General features: G+C 43.4%; 1 protein-coding gene across 1 annotated transcript in view; it reads left to right on the plus strand.

The window, feature by feature from the left end:
- Positions 1 to 262: 262 nt before the first annotated feature.
- The window catches only part of VPS53 (VPS53 subunit of GARP complex), a 132,718-nt gene continuing 116,161 nt past the window's right edge, over positions 263 to 16,819 (plus strand). The window contains exons 1-4 of the mRNA XM_024736014.1: positions 263 to 392; positions 2,345 to 2,425; positions 5,855 to 5,904; positions 9,140 to 9,206. Coding sequence (XP_024591782.1) covers positions 306 to 392; positions 2,345 to 2,425; positions 5,855 to 5,904; positions 9,140 to 9,206 — 285 coding nt within the window. The 5' untranslated portion in view covers positions 263 to 305. The remainder of the gene's footprint in view (positions 393 to 2,344; positions 2,426 to 5,854; positions 5,905 to 9,139; positions 9,207 to 16,819) is intronic.

The following is a 16,819-nucleotide window of genomic DNA, read 5'->3' on the forward strand; positions in this document are numbered from 1 at the left end:
AGCGGGTCCCCACCATCTTAAGGAGGGGTGAGGGCAGGTGGGGGCCGCCGGACTACAGGGCTGCCCAGGGAGACTCCGGGAGGTGACAGAAACACCTCCTCCTTGGGACCAGAGGTCAGTCCTCCGCTATCCCAGAATGCCCCGGATCCCGGAAGTGCCTGGCTTCCCGGAAGTGCCCGACTGGGTGACAGAGCCCAGGCTGGCTGGAGCGCTGCCGCTGGAGGGTTGCTGTTCTGGGGCGTGGGTGGCTGCAGGACGTGCGGCTCGGGGTAGGGGTGGGCGCCGGGAGGGAGCTGGGCGGCAGGATGATGGAGGAGGAGGAACTGGAGTTCGTGGAGGAGCTGGAAGCCGTGCTGCAGCTCACGCCCGACGTGCAGCTCGCCATCGAGCAGGTGAGCGTTCCGCCCCTCGACGGGAGGAGAGTGCGGAGGCTGGGGCAGCTCTGGGGGTGGGACCTGGGGTGGGACGCCGGGGAAGCGGTCTTCGTGGGAGACGTGGGAGCTAGGCGCAGAAGGGCAAGGAAAGGTTTTGGTGGGAGGTGGTGGTGGGAAGGGGTTTCTGAATCTAGAGGAGGGAGAGAATCTATTCTAGGCCTTGATTGTCTTTGGAGGGTGGGGCGTCCTGGTGGGTTTGGGCAAAGGAACTGTGTCTCCTGAAAGGATGCACCTAGAAAAAGGGACCTCATAGGTAGCAACCTCAGGTTTTGGGGGTTGCAAGGCTGTTCATTCATTTATCAGGCTGGTGTCACAGTGTTCCGGATTCTCCATCTAGCCCCTTGTGAGTGACTCGGAATTGAGGGGAGGAGGTAACCTCTATTTTTGAAGCATATCGCAAAGCAGAGGGGCAAAGGTTAAAAGCAAAAAACAAAAAAACCTTTACCATACTTAGTTGAGAATTCCTGCTGTTGATTAATTTGGGTTAGGTTGAAGAATATTCCCAGGTGGCTTCTCTTCCCTGCAGGAATTCTTTAGGTGACTAAATTCTCTTTTCAAGTGTATGGAGTTTTTAAGAGTGATGATATTAGAAATAGCAATTTAGACCCTTGTACAGGGTATCGCTCCTGATAAAGGGAGAAAAATCTCCCTTAAAGAAGTTGGTGTAGGGGATTTAGGAAAAGGAGAGGTGAGCCATACTTAATGACCACTGGGAAGTTTTTTGAAGTAAAACATTACTACTTCTATTACTGATAGTTAATATTTATTGACCATTAATACTTACTGTGGGTCTGCCAGTGTACTAAGTTATTTGTTTGTATTGTCCCATTTATAGATTTCTAGATGTGTTTTCCTTGGAGTGGTTGGATTACTCATTCACAGCACATCTGGCAGATCCTGAGGATGCCAGGCCATTAGGCAAAGGTTTTGGTGTTCAAGTCACACTGCTTCCCACCCACCTCCATCTGCCAGAAAGAGACATACGTTTCTTTTTTCATTTGTTTTTTGTTTGTTTGTTTGGCCTTGCCTCAGGGCTTGTGGGATCTTAGTTCCCCTACCAGGGATTGAACCTGGGCTGCCCGCAGTGAGAGCACGAGTCCTAACCACTGGACTGCCAGGGTATTCCCAGAGACATACATTTCATTCCCTTTGGACCTAGTGGGCTCCAATAGAAGAAACAAATAATGCAGTCAGTTATTGTTTGACAAGGGTTTTAGAAGAGCACAGGTTTTTCTATTTCTTAGTAAGATTGAATTCTAGCACAGGTTTCTCCAATAAGCAGACCTCAAAAAAGAATTTGCTTCCCAGAATAACTGCCTTGAGCTGGTGAAATCTAGTACCCAGGGGATCACTTAACTGCTTTGCAGCCCACCTTGATACATGTTCTTCAAATTGCAACATTTGAAGGGAGTTAGCTATATTTCTCAGAAGGCGGCTTGCTTTCTTCTGTAAAAGAGATGGACAGTTCCTAAATGTCAGCTCTCCACTTCCTGACGCTGAGTATAATAATCGCTTTGATGCATAGTGAATTCTACTGCTGAGACATGGTGTATAATCAGTCTGTTATCAAGATTCCCTTAATACAACCATGTCATCCGCTGGCTTAATCTGATAGTGTACAGTGCCCACTTATTTTACCTTGTCCTTGGGATTTCGTGGATATCTGGAACTTTTCACTGTTGCACATTCTGTTAGTTTTACCAAGATGTTAAAATTACAGATGTTGGTGAAAATTACAGATCTACTTTACCAGATATTTTATTGTGCGTCTGTTGTTGTTAAGCCTCGTAAAATGAAAAAAAGCTACGGTCTTTGCCTTCCAAAAACTTACCAACCAATAGGGAGGAAAGAAATAATACATAGAGCAAGGCAGAAAGATAGGTGATTTTTAATTCTCTATCTTTATGTAGGTATTTCCAAGCCAGGATCCTCTAGATCGAGCAGATTTCAATGCTGTGGAGTACATCAACACCCTGTTCCCAACAGAGCAAGTAAGTATAGAGTTTCCTTCTTGCAGTGGCTTCTGGCTCATCCTGAATGTTAATGATGTATTATGTGTTATACTACATAATCCAAGGGACCTTGATAAGCAAGTGAGAGTTAAATTCAAGTTAGACTCCGTTGTAACCAGCTTTTTTGGGGGGGGGGGAGGGCTAGCTAATACCAAATACTGTTGTTGTGTTAGTGTGGAATTCTCTGCATAGTGAGCATATTATTAGAAATCGTACCCTTAGGTTGAAAGCGTCTGTCCTGTTGCCCCCCGACCCCCAATTTTCTGTAGTAAATTGGGAAGTAGAAAGGATTTTTCGAATGTAATAGGGGAAAAATGAGAATGAGGTAGGCAGGATAAGCCTGGATTTAGAAAGCTACTTTTATTCCTCTTTCAAGATGTAAATTTCAGAACTTTGATTTCTAGCCCAGCAGACTGTGGGTGGTGTTGGCCCCTTTATCCTGTACTGGGAGTAAGGAGGAAGAGCCAGTTTCAGTGGTAAGGAGGGTAGAAGTAGGGTGTAAAGGTGAGCTCAGTTTTGAACATATTTGGGCCATCCAGGTAGAAATACATAGTTGGATATTTGAGACTGGAGCCCATCATTGCCATAACTGTTAATATTTTGGCATATATCTTTCCAAACTTTTTCTGATGAACATGCTGATTTTTAAAATAAATTTGGAAAAAATGGTATCATACTGTGTGATTGTCTTTTCTGAGATTTCACAGATAGCCTTTAGAACTCATCTTTTTCTTTTTTGGCCGCACCATGTACAGCTTGCAGGATCTTAGTCCCCGACCAGGGATTGAACTGGGGCGCTTGGCAGTGAAAGCGCCAAGTCCTAACCACTGGACCGCCAGGGGATTCCTAAGAGCTCATCATTTTCTATGAGAGACGAATTCTAGGAATTAGCTGGAGATAGAAATTTGGAAGCAATGGTATAAAGATAGCAGTTTTAGCCACAAAAAGATTTAATTTACCCCAGCCTATCAAGACAGCTAACTCACCACAACAAATTGTTAGATTTGAAAATTATGTATATAGGGAACCACCAGGTTCTCCCTTCTTCCTGATAAGTTTTTGTGGGTTTTTGATTTTAAACTACTGAAGGTAGCATAAGACATTTGTTGTTCCACAGATTCAGTTATATGTCTTGTCTAATTATGTCCCCACATCCATGGTGATGTATAGGGAAGTTTCTTAGGTAATTCAGGAAATTTATGATACAGGGGTACCTTTATTTCCCCAACCCCAGATTTATACCATTTTCCAACCCAGATTCTCATGGACCTTAATTAAAAGGTAATAGAAAGTAAGGGCATGATTTACAGTTTCTTTCAACTATTGCTAAATCTTGGGCAAAATCCATCTATATACCTCATGGACATTGCAGTAGTTGCATTGTAGCTGTGGCACAGGGGCTTAGTTGCTCCGTGGCATGTGGGATCTTCCCAGACCAGGGCTCGAACCCGTGTCCCCTGCATTGGCAGGTGGATTCTTAACCACTGCACCACCAGGGAAGCCCTTGTTCATTTATTTTGTATTTTTGTTTGTTTATTTGTTTTCTATATTTCACATATGAGTGAAATCATACAGTATTTGTGCTTCTCCGTCTGATTTATTTCACTTGATACCCTCAAGGTCCATCCATCTTGTCGTAAATGGCAAGGTTTCATCTTGTTTTATGTGTGACCTGGTTCTCTTATCAGACCTGTGCCTGGAAGGCTCCTGCCTCTTCCTGCCAGCACAGGTTGCCGGTAGCAATTTATAAGCACAATTCCTGCATCACCCCCAATTCCTTCTGAGGTAAAGTATCTATCGGGAGAGAGGGAAAGAGGACTTAACAAAATTATATTTTGAAAACTTCAGTTAAAATGGTGCTATAAAATTGTACCATCTCTATTCCATTAGGGGGCACCCTTTCCTCATGTTTTCAGCTCACTAAATTGGTACTAGTCCATTTGTTTTTATTGTCATTGTCTTAAAAATAGAAATAGCTGTATTATAATTGCAATAGCAGTGCATTGTCAATATAGAGCAATTAGAAAATACTCATAGGCAAAAAGAAGAAAAACTTAAAATCCCTCTTCTTCATAGATTACAACTACTGCTACTGATTTCATAGGTTACAGCTACTAATATAGACTCTAAGTACTAGTGTTTATCCTTCCAGGCTTTTTTCTAATGGACCTAGACACTTAGAAAAAAAACAGAGGTATTTATTTATTGACGTTTAACATAATGTGGAGGAGTATACAGATCCAAAATGTACAACTTGATGAATTTTCACCAAATGAGTAAAGCCAGGTAACCACCACCCAGACCAAGAAATAAAACATTAATAAAGTAGCCCCTTCTTGCCTCTCCCAGTCACTACCTCCCCCAGAGTTAACCACTATCCTGACTTCTAATGCAGGAGAATAGTTTCACTCACTTTTGAAATACTATAAATGCAGTCATACAGTATATGCTCTTGTGTCTGGTTTGTGCATATGTGTGTGTGTGCGCACGCAACATCATGTTAGTAAGATTCATCCATGTTGTTGTCTGTTGTAATCGTTCATTCATTTTTGTTGCTATGAGGATTTTGTTGTACGAGTTTGTCACGATCCTATATACCAGGGGTCAGGAAATTTCCTGTAAAGATAGTAATTTTAGGCTTTATGGATTATTCAGTCTCTGTTGCAGCTACCCAATTCTGTCTTTGTAGCTCAAAGGCAGCTGTCGATAATATGTAAACGAATGGACATGGCTGTTTTCCAATAAACTTTATTTATGAAGAATAGATTCCAGGCTGAATTTTGCAGTTGTTGCCAACTACCGCTATACTTCCTCCGCCCTCCCACCCCGGCTGCACTGCAAGGCTTGCGGGATCTTAGTTCCCCGACCAGGGATTGAACCCATGCCCCTGCTGTGGAAGCGTGGAGTCCTAACCACTGGACCGCCAGGGAATTCCCTATATATATATATATATTTAAGTGAAAATTGTATCATACCGTGTGATTAGTTTCTTTTTTTTTTTTTTTTTTTGAAGATGTTGGGGGTAGGAATTTATTTATTTTTGCTGTATTGGGTCTTCGTTTCTGTGCGAGGGCTTTCTCTAGTTGTGGCAAGCCAGCGCCACTCTTCATCGCGGTGCGCAGGCCTCTCACTATCAGGGCCTCTCGTTGCGGAGCACAGACTCCAGACGCACAGGCTCAGTAGTTGTGGCTCACGGGCCTAGTTGCTCCGCGGCATGTGGGATCCTCCCAGACCAGGGCTCGAACCCGTGTCCCCTGCATTAGCAGGCAGATTCTCAACCACTGCGCCACCAGGGAAGCCCTAGTTTCTTTGAGATGTCATAAATAGCCATTATAGTTCATCATTTCTCTGGAAAGAGGAATTCCAGGAAGTGAAATAATAGCTGGCACGTTTCCTTCTTTATTGTAGTCTCTGGCAAACATCGATGAAGTCGTGAACAAAATTAGACTGAAAATAAGGTAAGTAACACCGTGTGATTATTAATAATTAATGAAAGTATGCTGTTCATTTAGTTAATCACTTTCTGGATCACACTTATCTGTAAGAACACTAAAATCTCAAGTTTGCTGTAGATGGTAATCTTTTTAAAAACAGTATTTTTTTTCTGGGTTTCCATGTGAGCCTTGTGGCAAAGAACTCGATTCTTTGATCAGTCTTCAATTATTTATTTTAAAAAAAAGAAGGAATCTGTAACAGGCTGTTCAAAACAGTTGATTATAAAAGGAGACAAAAGCATTTCTGCTGCATTTTTAGTGGCTTTATTTCCCTAGCAGATTTACCCTTTTTTTTTTTTTGTATTCCCAAGGCTTAGATATGAAGCTGGGCTTATATATCCCTTGGCCATGTATCAGCTAACAATGTGGTCAGATCTGCTGGTTGGTGTGGGTGGTGTCCCAGGACTAAACATTGTGATTAATCTAGGATGTCTAGGGTGGTCATCAGATGTCCTTTCTGCCAAATAGCCTTATTCTGGTTTATCCATGTCTGAATTTCCAGTTTTGACACATGGTAGATACTCAAAGTTTGTTGTAATTATTATTGTAATGGTTGATGTTATTACTTTAAATATAGTTTTTTTGTTGTTGTTGTTTTTTAACTTGTGATGAGGAGAAGCCTTCATTTTGAATCCAGGAGATGATTTTTTTTTCCCTGACAACCTTTGGGTTTTTAGGTGAAGACCTCTGCCTTTAATGTTTTGTTCAGTTGGGTGCCTTAAAAAGTACAAAGAAGGGACTTCCCTGTTGGTGCAGTGGTTAAGAATCTGCCTGCCAATGCAGGGGACACAGGTTTGAGCCCTGGTCTAGGAAGATCCCACATGCTGCAGAGCAACTAAGCCCGTGTGCCACAACTGCTGAGCCCATGTGCAACAACTACTGAAGCCTGTGTGCCTAGAGCCTGTGCTCCGCAACGAGAGAAGCCACCACACTGAGAAGCCCACGCACCACAACGGAGAGTAGCCCCTGCTCACCGCAACTAGAGAAAGCCTGCGCACAGCAATGAAGACCCTATGTAGTCAAAAATAAATAAATACAAAGAAGCCTGTTGATTGTTTCGGTGGACTTTAGCTGTAACAGCGGTAGTAGAGACCGCTAAGTTTTATAAGGTTTGCACAGAAAATGAAAATTCCCCCATGATCCAAAAATCACTTGCGAGGGGCTTCCCTCGCTGTCCAGTGGTTAAGACTCCGTGCTTCCCAACCTAAGTGTCCATCAACAGATGAATGTGGATAAAGAAGATGTGGCACATATATACAATGGAATATTACTCAGCCATAAGAAGAAACGAAATTGAGTTATTTGTAGTGAGGTGGTTGGACCTAGGGTCTGTCATACAGAGTGAAGTAAGTCAGAAAGAGAAAAACAAATACCGTATGCTAACACATATATATGGAATATATTAAAAAATTGGTTCTGAAGAACCTAGGGGCAGGACAGGAATAAAGACGCAGATGGAGAGAATGGACTTGAGGACATGGGGACGGGGAAGGATAAGCTGGGACAAAGTGAGAGAGTGGCATGGACTTATATATACCACCAAATGTAAGACAGATAGCTAGCGGGAAGCAGCCGCATAGCACAGGGAGATCAGCTCTGTGCTTTTTGACCACCTAGAGGGGTGGGATAGGGAGGGTGGGAGGGAGATGCAAGAGGGAGGAGATATGGGGATATATGTATATGTATAGCTGATTCACTTTGTTATACAGCAGAAACTAACACACCATTGTAAAGCAATTATACTCCAATAAAGATGTTAAAAAAAAAAAAGATTCCATGCTTCCAATGCAGGGGGCGCGGGTTTGATCCTTAGTTGGGGAACTAAGGTTCCACATGCTGCGTGGCACGGCGTGGCCAAAAAAATCCCAAAACAACAACAAAAATGAAAATCACTTGCAAGTCAGTTATTTTCAGCTTTCTCTCACCATACCTTTAACGGTTCTTCAAATGAAAAATGACATAAATGACATAAACTGACATAAAATTCTCGGGTTGAGATGCCATTAAATGGCCCCTGTTAAGCTGCAGGAGAAAGAGGAAGTGGGGGCCACAGATCCGCCCCCTGCAGATCAGGGCCCAGGTGACGAGGCATGGATTTCATATAGCACCTGCTCCTCATCCCTTTGAAGGTTCCTAGGATGTTACTGAGGAAGGATTTTGTGTGGGCTACTTTCAATTCTCTGGCTTGTTCCCAGAAAGTTTCAGCAACTTTGTCATTTCTGGTTTACTCCATGACAAATACTAAAAGTTACATTGGTCCTTTTGAATGGCTCTGAACATTAAGTGAAAATAGCCTTTTAAAAAATAACAAAGGTGGCTCATCAGTCTGTGCTGGGCTTGGCTTCTACACTACTGTCGCTGCCTCCTCACTGAGGTCCAAGGCCTCACTCATCCAGACATCTTTGTTTTTTCTTGTGAATAAGTAGCTGCAATCTGAAAACATTGATGGATATGTTACTAACTTTTTAAAAAATTAATTAATTTAGTTTTGGCTGAGTTGGGTTTTCATTGCTGCACATGGGCTTTCTCTAGTTGCAGCGAGCGGGAGCTACTCTTCGTTGCGGTGCACGGGCTTCTCATTGCTGTGGCTTCTCTTGTTGCAGAGCACGGGCTCTAGGTGCGTGGGCTTCATTAGTTGTGGCACGCGGGCTCTGTAGTTGTGGCTCGTGGGCTCTAGAGCACAGGCTCACTAGTTGTGGTGCATGGGCTTAGTTGCTCCGCGGCATGTGGGATCTTCCCGGACCAGGGATGAAATCCATATCCCCTGCATTGGCAGGCGGATTCTTAACCACTGTGCCACCAGGGAATCCCAGCTTTTTTTCTTTTGGTCAACCTGGAATCGAGATTTTTTTTTTTTAATTTTTGAATTTTATTTATTTTTTTATACAGCAGGTTCTTATTAGTCATCCCTTTTATACACATCAGTGTATACATGTCAATCCCAATCTCCCAGTTCATCACACCACCACCCTCACCCCCACCACTTTCCCCCCTTGATGTCCATATGTTTGTTCTCTACATCTGTGTCTCAGTTTCTGCCCTGCAAACCGGTACAAGTGAGCTGTTTATATATTTTGAAGATTAATCCTTTGTTCATTGATTCGTTTGCAAATATTTTCTCCCGTTTTGAGGGTTGTCTTTTCATCTTGAAGGAATCGAGATATTTTAATGATTTGTATCCTTTAACTTTTTTTGCTAGGAGACTGGATGACAGCATTCGAACTGTCGTAAGAGGTCAAACAAATGTGGGGCAGGATGGCCGGCAAGTAAGTAACTTATTCCTTCGTATTAAATATATCCCGATTTCTTCAAGACCCCACAACCAAGTGACCAAAATATTGATCTGCCTGCTTACAGAGTACTTCCTTAACTGATCTGCCCCATACACAGCAGGAAACTTGCATGACTTGTCCCACTAGTAGCAGGGGGAGGCTGCCCAGACCAGCCATGAGCTGTCACTCAGCGTCCCTTGGACCAGAAGAATATATTGTAGCACAGCTCACCCAGGTCCAGGGTTAAATGCACGCTGAAATGAGAAAACCGAAGTTTCCTTGGCTTTCTCCTTAATGTCGGACGTCTCTGAGCCCTCCTTTATTTTGTGTACTGTGGCCTAACAAGGTTGCTGCATTTATCTATCTGCTAAGTTGTTGGGATTTTGATATTATTATTATTTTTTTAAATATTTATTTAGGCTGCTCTGGGTCTTAGTTGCGGCATGCAAACTCTTAGTTGTGGTACGCATGCGGGATCTAGTTCCCTGATCAGGGATTGAACCCAGGCCCCCTGCATTGGGAACACGAGTGTTACCCACTGGACCACCAGGGAAGTCCCTCATATTACTTTTGTTGCTGCAAAAGATAGCAGTAACCTGTGTGTCAAAAGACATTATCAACAGAGTAAAAAGTCAACCTATAGAATGGGAGAGAATATTTGCCAATCATATATCTGATGAGGGATTAATATCCAGAATATTTAGAGAACTCCTAAAATTCAACAACAAAAAAGCAAACAACCTGATTAAAAACTGGGCAAAGGACTTGAATAGACATTTCTCCAAAGAAGATAATACGAATGGCCAATGAGCCCACGAAAAGATGCTCAGTATCACTAATCATTAGGAAAATACAAATCAAAAGTACAGTGAGGGCTTCCCTGGTGGCACAGTGGTTGAGAGTCTGCCTGCCGATGCAGGGGACGCAGGTTCATGCCCCGGTCTGGGAAGATCCCACATGCCACGGAGTGGCTGGGCCCGTGAGCCATGGCCACTGACCCTGTGCGTCTGGAGCCTGTGCTCCACAATGGGAGAGGCCACAACAGTGAGAGACCTGCGTACCACAAAAAAAAAAAAGGGGGCCCCAAAAGGGGGAGGCCCCCGCACACAAAAAAAAAAAAAAAAAAAAAAAAAAAAAGTACAGTGAGAGTGGGACTTCCCTGGTGGCGCAGTGGTTAAGAATCCACCTGCCAGACCTACTAGAGAATGGACTTGACGATATGAGGAGGGGGAAGGGTAAGCTGGGATGAAGTGAGAGAGTGGCATGGACATATATACACTACCAAACGTAAAATAGCTAGCTAGTGGGAAGCAGCTGCATAGCACAGGGAGATCAACTCGGTGCTTTGTGACCACCTAGAGGGGTGGGATAGGGAGGGTGGGAGGGAGGGAGATGCAAGAGGGAAGACATATGGGAACATATGTATATGTGTAACTGATTCACTTTGTTATAAAGCAGAAACTAACACACCATTGTAAAGCAATTATACTCCAATAAAGATGTAAAAAATAAATAAAAGAAAAAGAGTCCGCCTGCCTATACAGGGGACACAGGTTCAAGCCCTGGTCTGGGAAGATCCCACGTGCTGTGGAGCAACTAAGCCCAGGCGCCACAACTACTGAGCCTGTGCTCTAGAGCCCGCGAGCCACAACTGCTGAAGCCCAGGTGTCTAGAGCCTGTGCTCCACAACAAGAGAAGCCACCGCAAGGAGAAGCCCACGCACCGCAACGAAGAGTAGCCCCCACTTACCGCGACTAGAGAAAGCCTGCGCACAGCAACGAAGATCCAACAAAGCCAAAAATTAAGAAATAAATAAAGTGTTTCTCTTGGAAAAAAACACAGCATTTATTAAAAAAAATGTACACTGAGATACCACCTCACAGCCATTAGGATGACTACTATCAAAAAACCAGAAAACAGCAAGTGTTGGCAAAGATGTGAAGAAATTGAAATTCTTGTGCACTGCTGGTGGAAATGTAAAATGGTACAGTTGCTGTGTAAAACAATACAGTGGTTCCTCAAAAAATTAAAATGAATTATCATATGATCCAGCAGTTCTACTTCTGGGTATATACTCAAGAGAATTGGAAACAGGGTCCTGGAGAGATACCTGTTACCCCCATGTTCATAGCAGCATTATTCACGATAGCTAAAACATGGAAGCGACCCAGGTGTCCATTGGCAGTTGAATGGATAAGCAGAATATGGTCTGTACATAATTGGAATATTATTCAGCCTTAAAAAGTTAAGAAATTCTTAAAAAAAAAAGGGGGGGGACTTCCCTGGTGGTCCAGTGGTTGAGACTCTGAGCTCCCAATGCAGGGGGCCCAGGTTTGATCCCTGGTCAGGGAACTAGACCCCGCATGCTGCAACTAAGAGCCCACATGCCGCAACTAAAGATCCCGCATGCCGTAACTGAGGATCCTGCATGCAGCAATGAAGATCCCATGTGCTGCAACTAAGACCTGACACAGCCAAATAAATAAATAAATATTTTTTAAAAAAAAAAAAAAGGAAAGAAATTCTGACATCTGCTACAGCATGGATGAACCTTGAGGACATTATGCTAAATGAAATAAGCCAGTCACAAAAAGACAAATATCAGATGATTCCACTTATATGAGGTACTTAAGAGTAGTGAAAATCATAAAGACAGAATGTATAATGGTAGTTGCCAGGGGCTGAGGGAGAACGGGGAGTTAGTGTTTAATACATGTAGAGTTTCCGTTTTACAGGATGAATTATGGGGATAGATAGTGGTGATGGTTGCACAACAGGTCAATGAAACTGTACAATAAAAAATGGTTAAGATAGTAAATTTTATGTTATGTGTATTTTACCTCAATAAAATTTTTTTGAAATCAAGATGGAAATAAAGTTGATATATTGCAAAAAAAAAAAAAAGAAAGAAAGAGAGAGAGAGAGTAGTAACCTGACACAGCTATAATTCCTCATACCTAGTTTTGTTGCCTAGCAGGTAACTGTCGATTCATTTCAAAGTTTTATAGTTCTTTTTGGATCTAGCTAAGGAGGGCTGTTGGAAGGGGATGCAGGGGAGAAGCATTGTATGGGGAAGAGGTATTCTTCAGTGACTGAGGGGCCAGATGTTATCTGTTAACCATTTTTCCTTTTCATCTGGATTCTAGTCTTCTGCTTAGACGTCCTATTTCGGAATTGCTGTCGTAACAGAAGTGCCGATCGTGCCCGGTCTAGTCTTCTCTTACAGTGACCGGCCTGCCCTCTTCAACAGTAATTCAGTTAGGTCGGCTGTGTGCGCCTCTCAATTCTGTTATTTGTCCTGTTTTGACATTATTTAGTATATAGCCAATTTTTTTTAATGTTCATTATGCTGCCCACATTTTATGGGGGTAGCATGTAATCCTATGATCTCTCATATTCCGGTTTCCTCTGGTAGCTCACAGGTGTTATATAAGTCTCTTTCCTTTTCTCTTACATGTTTAGTTTTATCCGCTTCTCTATTTTTCCTACATTTTATGACTTTCTTTTTCCTCTTACTCGTCATCTTCCGTTGGCCTGTTTGTAAGTAGTCTACCTTGTAGTTATTGTCAATATTTGTGTGTAGACATCTTAGTTTCCTGCAACTGATCCTATTTCCTGGCCTTGCTTGGTTCTTAGTCCTTATTGCTTTGGTTTTTGTTTATTTAGGTCTCTCCCATGAAGTGTCACCTCTCTGGCAGGTGAGGCCTGTGTAAATAGGGCCCTTAGACATAACAAAGAGTAACAGGGTAGCCGGCCAACACTGTAGCCTCATTCTGCTCTTTCACTTTCTGACATATGTCCGGTCATGTCATCTACACAGCCCACAAACCCCTGTGGGCTCTCTACCAACTTCAATCCAAGTTCCTTTGCATGGCATTGAAGGCCTCAATCTACCTTTCCAGTTTTGTCTCCTGCTGTGACCCATCCACGCTGGAAGCCTAGTGCTCTCCCAAGCATGCCCTTTGCTTTCTGGACCTGTGCTTATGTTCTTCTTTTTGCCTAAAATGCTCTCTCTCCTCTTTTTCTTCCAGTAGCTTCACTTCAAGATCATACCCAGTTCAAATACTACTTCCTTTATGAAATTTTCTGTTTGACTCAACAGTATATACCAAAGGAATCAGAGTTTTAGAACCCGAAGGGACTTGGAACTCATCTGGTCCACTCCTCTCATTTCACAGATGAGAAAATCGATCCCAGTATCCATCAGTTAGATGTACAGTCTCTCTGTCCACGAACTCCCACAGTCCTACGCCCGTGCTTTTGATTTGGCTTTCGTGATCTGCTCTGACGTATCAGTGAATACATCTTGTCCCTTTGGCTCGTGTATAAGGTCCTTGAGGCAAAAGCTGTATCTCCCTCATCTTGGCATTTCTCAGAACACACAGGCCACTTGCAATAACATTTTATTCAACTGTATTGAATATTAGGTCTGTGGGAGAGTATTTATTATTTGTAAATAAACAAAAGCCCTCTCCCATAAAACATCATTTTGTCCAGCGTGTGTGTTCCTTTAAAGATGTTTAAAGCTTGATTTGTTTATGACTAGTCCCAGCTTACTTTGGGACTAGTATTTGACATAACAACACTACTGTTTAGTGTGTTTCCACCTATATTTAGAAAGGCTCACTAGAAACCTTGAAATACTTCAGAGAGTTTCAGGTATTTACAATTCCAAGAATGTGAAAATAAAGCGAATGATTCATTAGCACTTTCTGTTGGGTCATGCTGTGTAGATATATATATCTTTTAGTTATTTATGTTTTAACCTGTGGTCACAAACGAGCGTTATTGGAGAGGCAGGCCCAGAATTAGACAGCCTGGAGGAAAGTCGGCCCTCCCCACCTTCACATGTTAATAGGTTACAGGTTGCTGCAGCAAAGGCAGGCCATATTTCAGAGAGCAAGACCACATTTCAAGAATGTTTAGATAGCATTTCAATCTGTGATGGAATTTGGTATCCGTCTCCTTAGCATCCAGACAGAAAGGAAGCCCAGAAGAAGTAATTGCTTTTCCTGTCATCTCCTCCATCTGTGTTTTCCAACAGCTTGTAATGCAAGCTGAAGGAGAGACTTTTTTTTTTTCCAGGGAGCTTTTGAGTCCTATCCTTGTCATCTCCTAGGGGTGAGAGCCTTGCTGTCCAGCCCCAGCTGGCCGGTGGTTTGCTAAAGAGAGTCTCCGTTTGACTGGCATGGACTCGGGAGAATTATGGATGTTCCAAAATATTGAGTTTTTAGGTCAGGAGGCCCCAGTTTCCCCTCTTCCCTGGAACGGAGGAAAGGTTTGCTTTCAGAACTTGTTTCCGAAGCTTCTGGGGAACAACTCAGAAGGGGAGAGCAGTAATATGGGCAAAAGGAAGTTTTCCTTTTATACATTTCATCTTGATTGTGTGGATCTTGAACAGATATGCTTTGTAATCCGTGTAAATAGGGGAAAGTGTTGACTTCACATTTGTGATGTCTTAAAAGACGTCTTTAGCAGAAAAGTTCTTTTTGGAAAGCAGTGTTTCTGACTCAAAAATTATTTGTGGAGAGGGAGTGATTTAGAAATTGAAGACACAGTGAGTCAGTTGCTTTAGTTTCTCGAAATTTCTGAAACACCCGCCGCCTGGTTAGCACTCTGCTGCACGTTTTGGAGAGCCTTCGATGTCGACCACCTCCTGTGGGGGCGGACTTGAAGTGGTCTAGTCCGTGACCTTTTCTAACCAGAATGTGGTGCTTGTACAAAATTAATCCAGCACAGAATTCTCCCCATTTTTTTTTTGTTTTGTTTTTTTTGCGGTACGCGGGCCTCTCACTGTTGTGGCCTCTCCCGTTGCGGAGCACAGGCTCCGGACGCGCAGGCTCAGCGGCCATGGCTCACGGGACCAGCTGCTCCGCGGCATGTGGGATCTTCCCGGACCAGGGCACGAACCCGTGTCCCCTGCATCGGCAGGCGGACTCTCAACCACTGCACCACCAGGGAAGCCCTCTCCCCATTTTTATCTGTTGAAATCATCAGGCAGAAGCTTTAATTAAATGCCCACATGTTTGAAACTTTGTGGATGAGATGAGTCAATTCAGTAAGTACATGAGCTGATATGCTTTGAAACTTACACAGCTTCCCAAGAATTAAAATGGACAGCTTGAACAGAGGTAGAAAGAGAGGCAAATAGAGGAGTGGGTTAGAAGAAGAAAAAGTTGGCATGTGAAATTTCAAGAGTGGCCATACCTTTATCAATTCCTAGTCAGCTCATTGAGAATCGCCAAGAGAGGATTAGTCACGGGGTTTCCTTCCTGGGTTTCCTTCAGTATCTTGTGTGGAGCTTGGCTATAATTTAACTGTTGCATCACAGCAAGACTAAGGTGTGGGAGAGGAAGAAAATTATTATTGCCATCTTCAGCTCTGCTCACTAAAACTTTGATTTGGAAGAAGCATTAGATAATTGTAGAACCACCTCCCACCCGGTTCAGGAATCCTTTCTATCACATCTCTGACGTTTCATTATTCTGTTTCTGCTTGGATTCTTGCAGGGATGGGGAACTCACTACTCTGTTGTTCCACAGGACTGTCTGTTCCAGTTTTGTACAGCTTTATTATTTTTTAAATAAATTTTATTTATTTATTTATTTGGCTGATTGGGTCTTTGTTGCTACGTATGGGCTTTCTCTAGTTGCAGCGAGTGGAGGCTACTCTTCATTGCAGTGCACGTGCTTCTCATTGTGGTGGCTTCTCTTGTTGCAGAGCATGGGCTCTAGGCACGCAGGCTTCAGTAGTTGTGGCACAAGTGCTCAGTAGTTGTGGTGCATGGGCTTAGTTGCTCCACAGCATGTGGGATCTTCCCGGACCAGGGCTCGAAGCCATGTCGCTTGCATTGGCAGGCAGATTCTTAACCACTGCGCCACCAGGGAAGTCCCCTGTACAGCTTTAATTGTAAGAAAGTTCTTTTTCTTACACCGAATTGAAATAGTAAAAGAGACCTCATTGGGGCTTCCCTGGTGGCGCAGTGGTTGAGAGTCCACCTGCTGATGCAGGGGACACGGGTTCGTGTCCCGGTCCGGGAGGATCCCACATGCCGTGCAGCGGCTGGGCCCGTGAGCCATGGCCACTGAGCCTGCGCGTCCGGAGCCTGTGCTCCGCAACGGGAGAGGCCACAACAGTGAGAGGCCCACGTACCACACACACACACACAAAAATAGAAAATAGACCTCACTGTAACTTCTCACTGATCTTAGTTCTGCCAGCTGGGCAGGTGTAGACCTAATCCCTGTCCCTTATTATAGCTTCTAAAATTAAAAATGGATATTATGTTCCTTTCCGAGCATTCCTTTTCCTAGGCTAACCACTCTTAGTTTCTTCAGTTTTACGATATGATTTCTAGACCTATCATCCTGGTTGCCTTGAAGTTTGTCAGCATCCCTCCTGGCCATGGGTAGACATACTGTGTGAACATCCAGTGGGACAGTTTACCTCCTTGTTCTAGAATGGGCTTGTTAACTTGGGAACTGGGAGTTCAGGGGGGTCTTTCAACTCCCAGAAATTAATTGTAAGTTTTTATATGGATAGACGTATGTCTGGAGAGAAGACTCATTGATTTTTCTAGGTTTTCTAAGGAGTCTGTGGCACAGTTC

This window comes from Neophocaena asiaeorientalis, unplaced genomic scaffold (genome assembly GCF_003031525.2).
Source record: "Neophocaena asiaeorientalis asiaeorientalis breed wild unplaced genomic scaffold, Neophocaena_asiaeorientalis_V1.1 scaffold129, whole genome shotgun sequence".
Classification (NCBI taxonomy): Eukaryota; Metazoa; Chordata; class Mammalia; order Artiodactyla; family Phocoenidae; genus Neophocaena; species Neophocaena asiaeorientalis.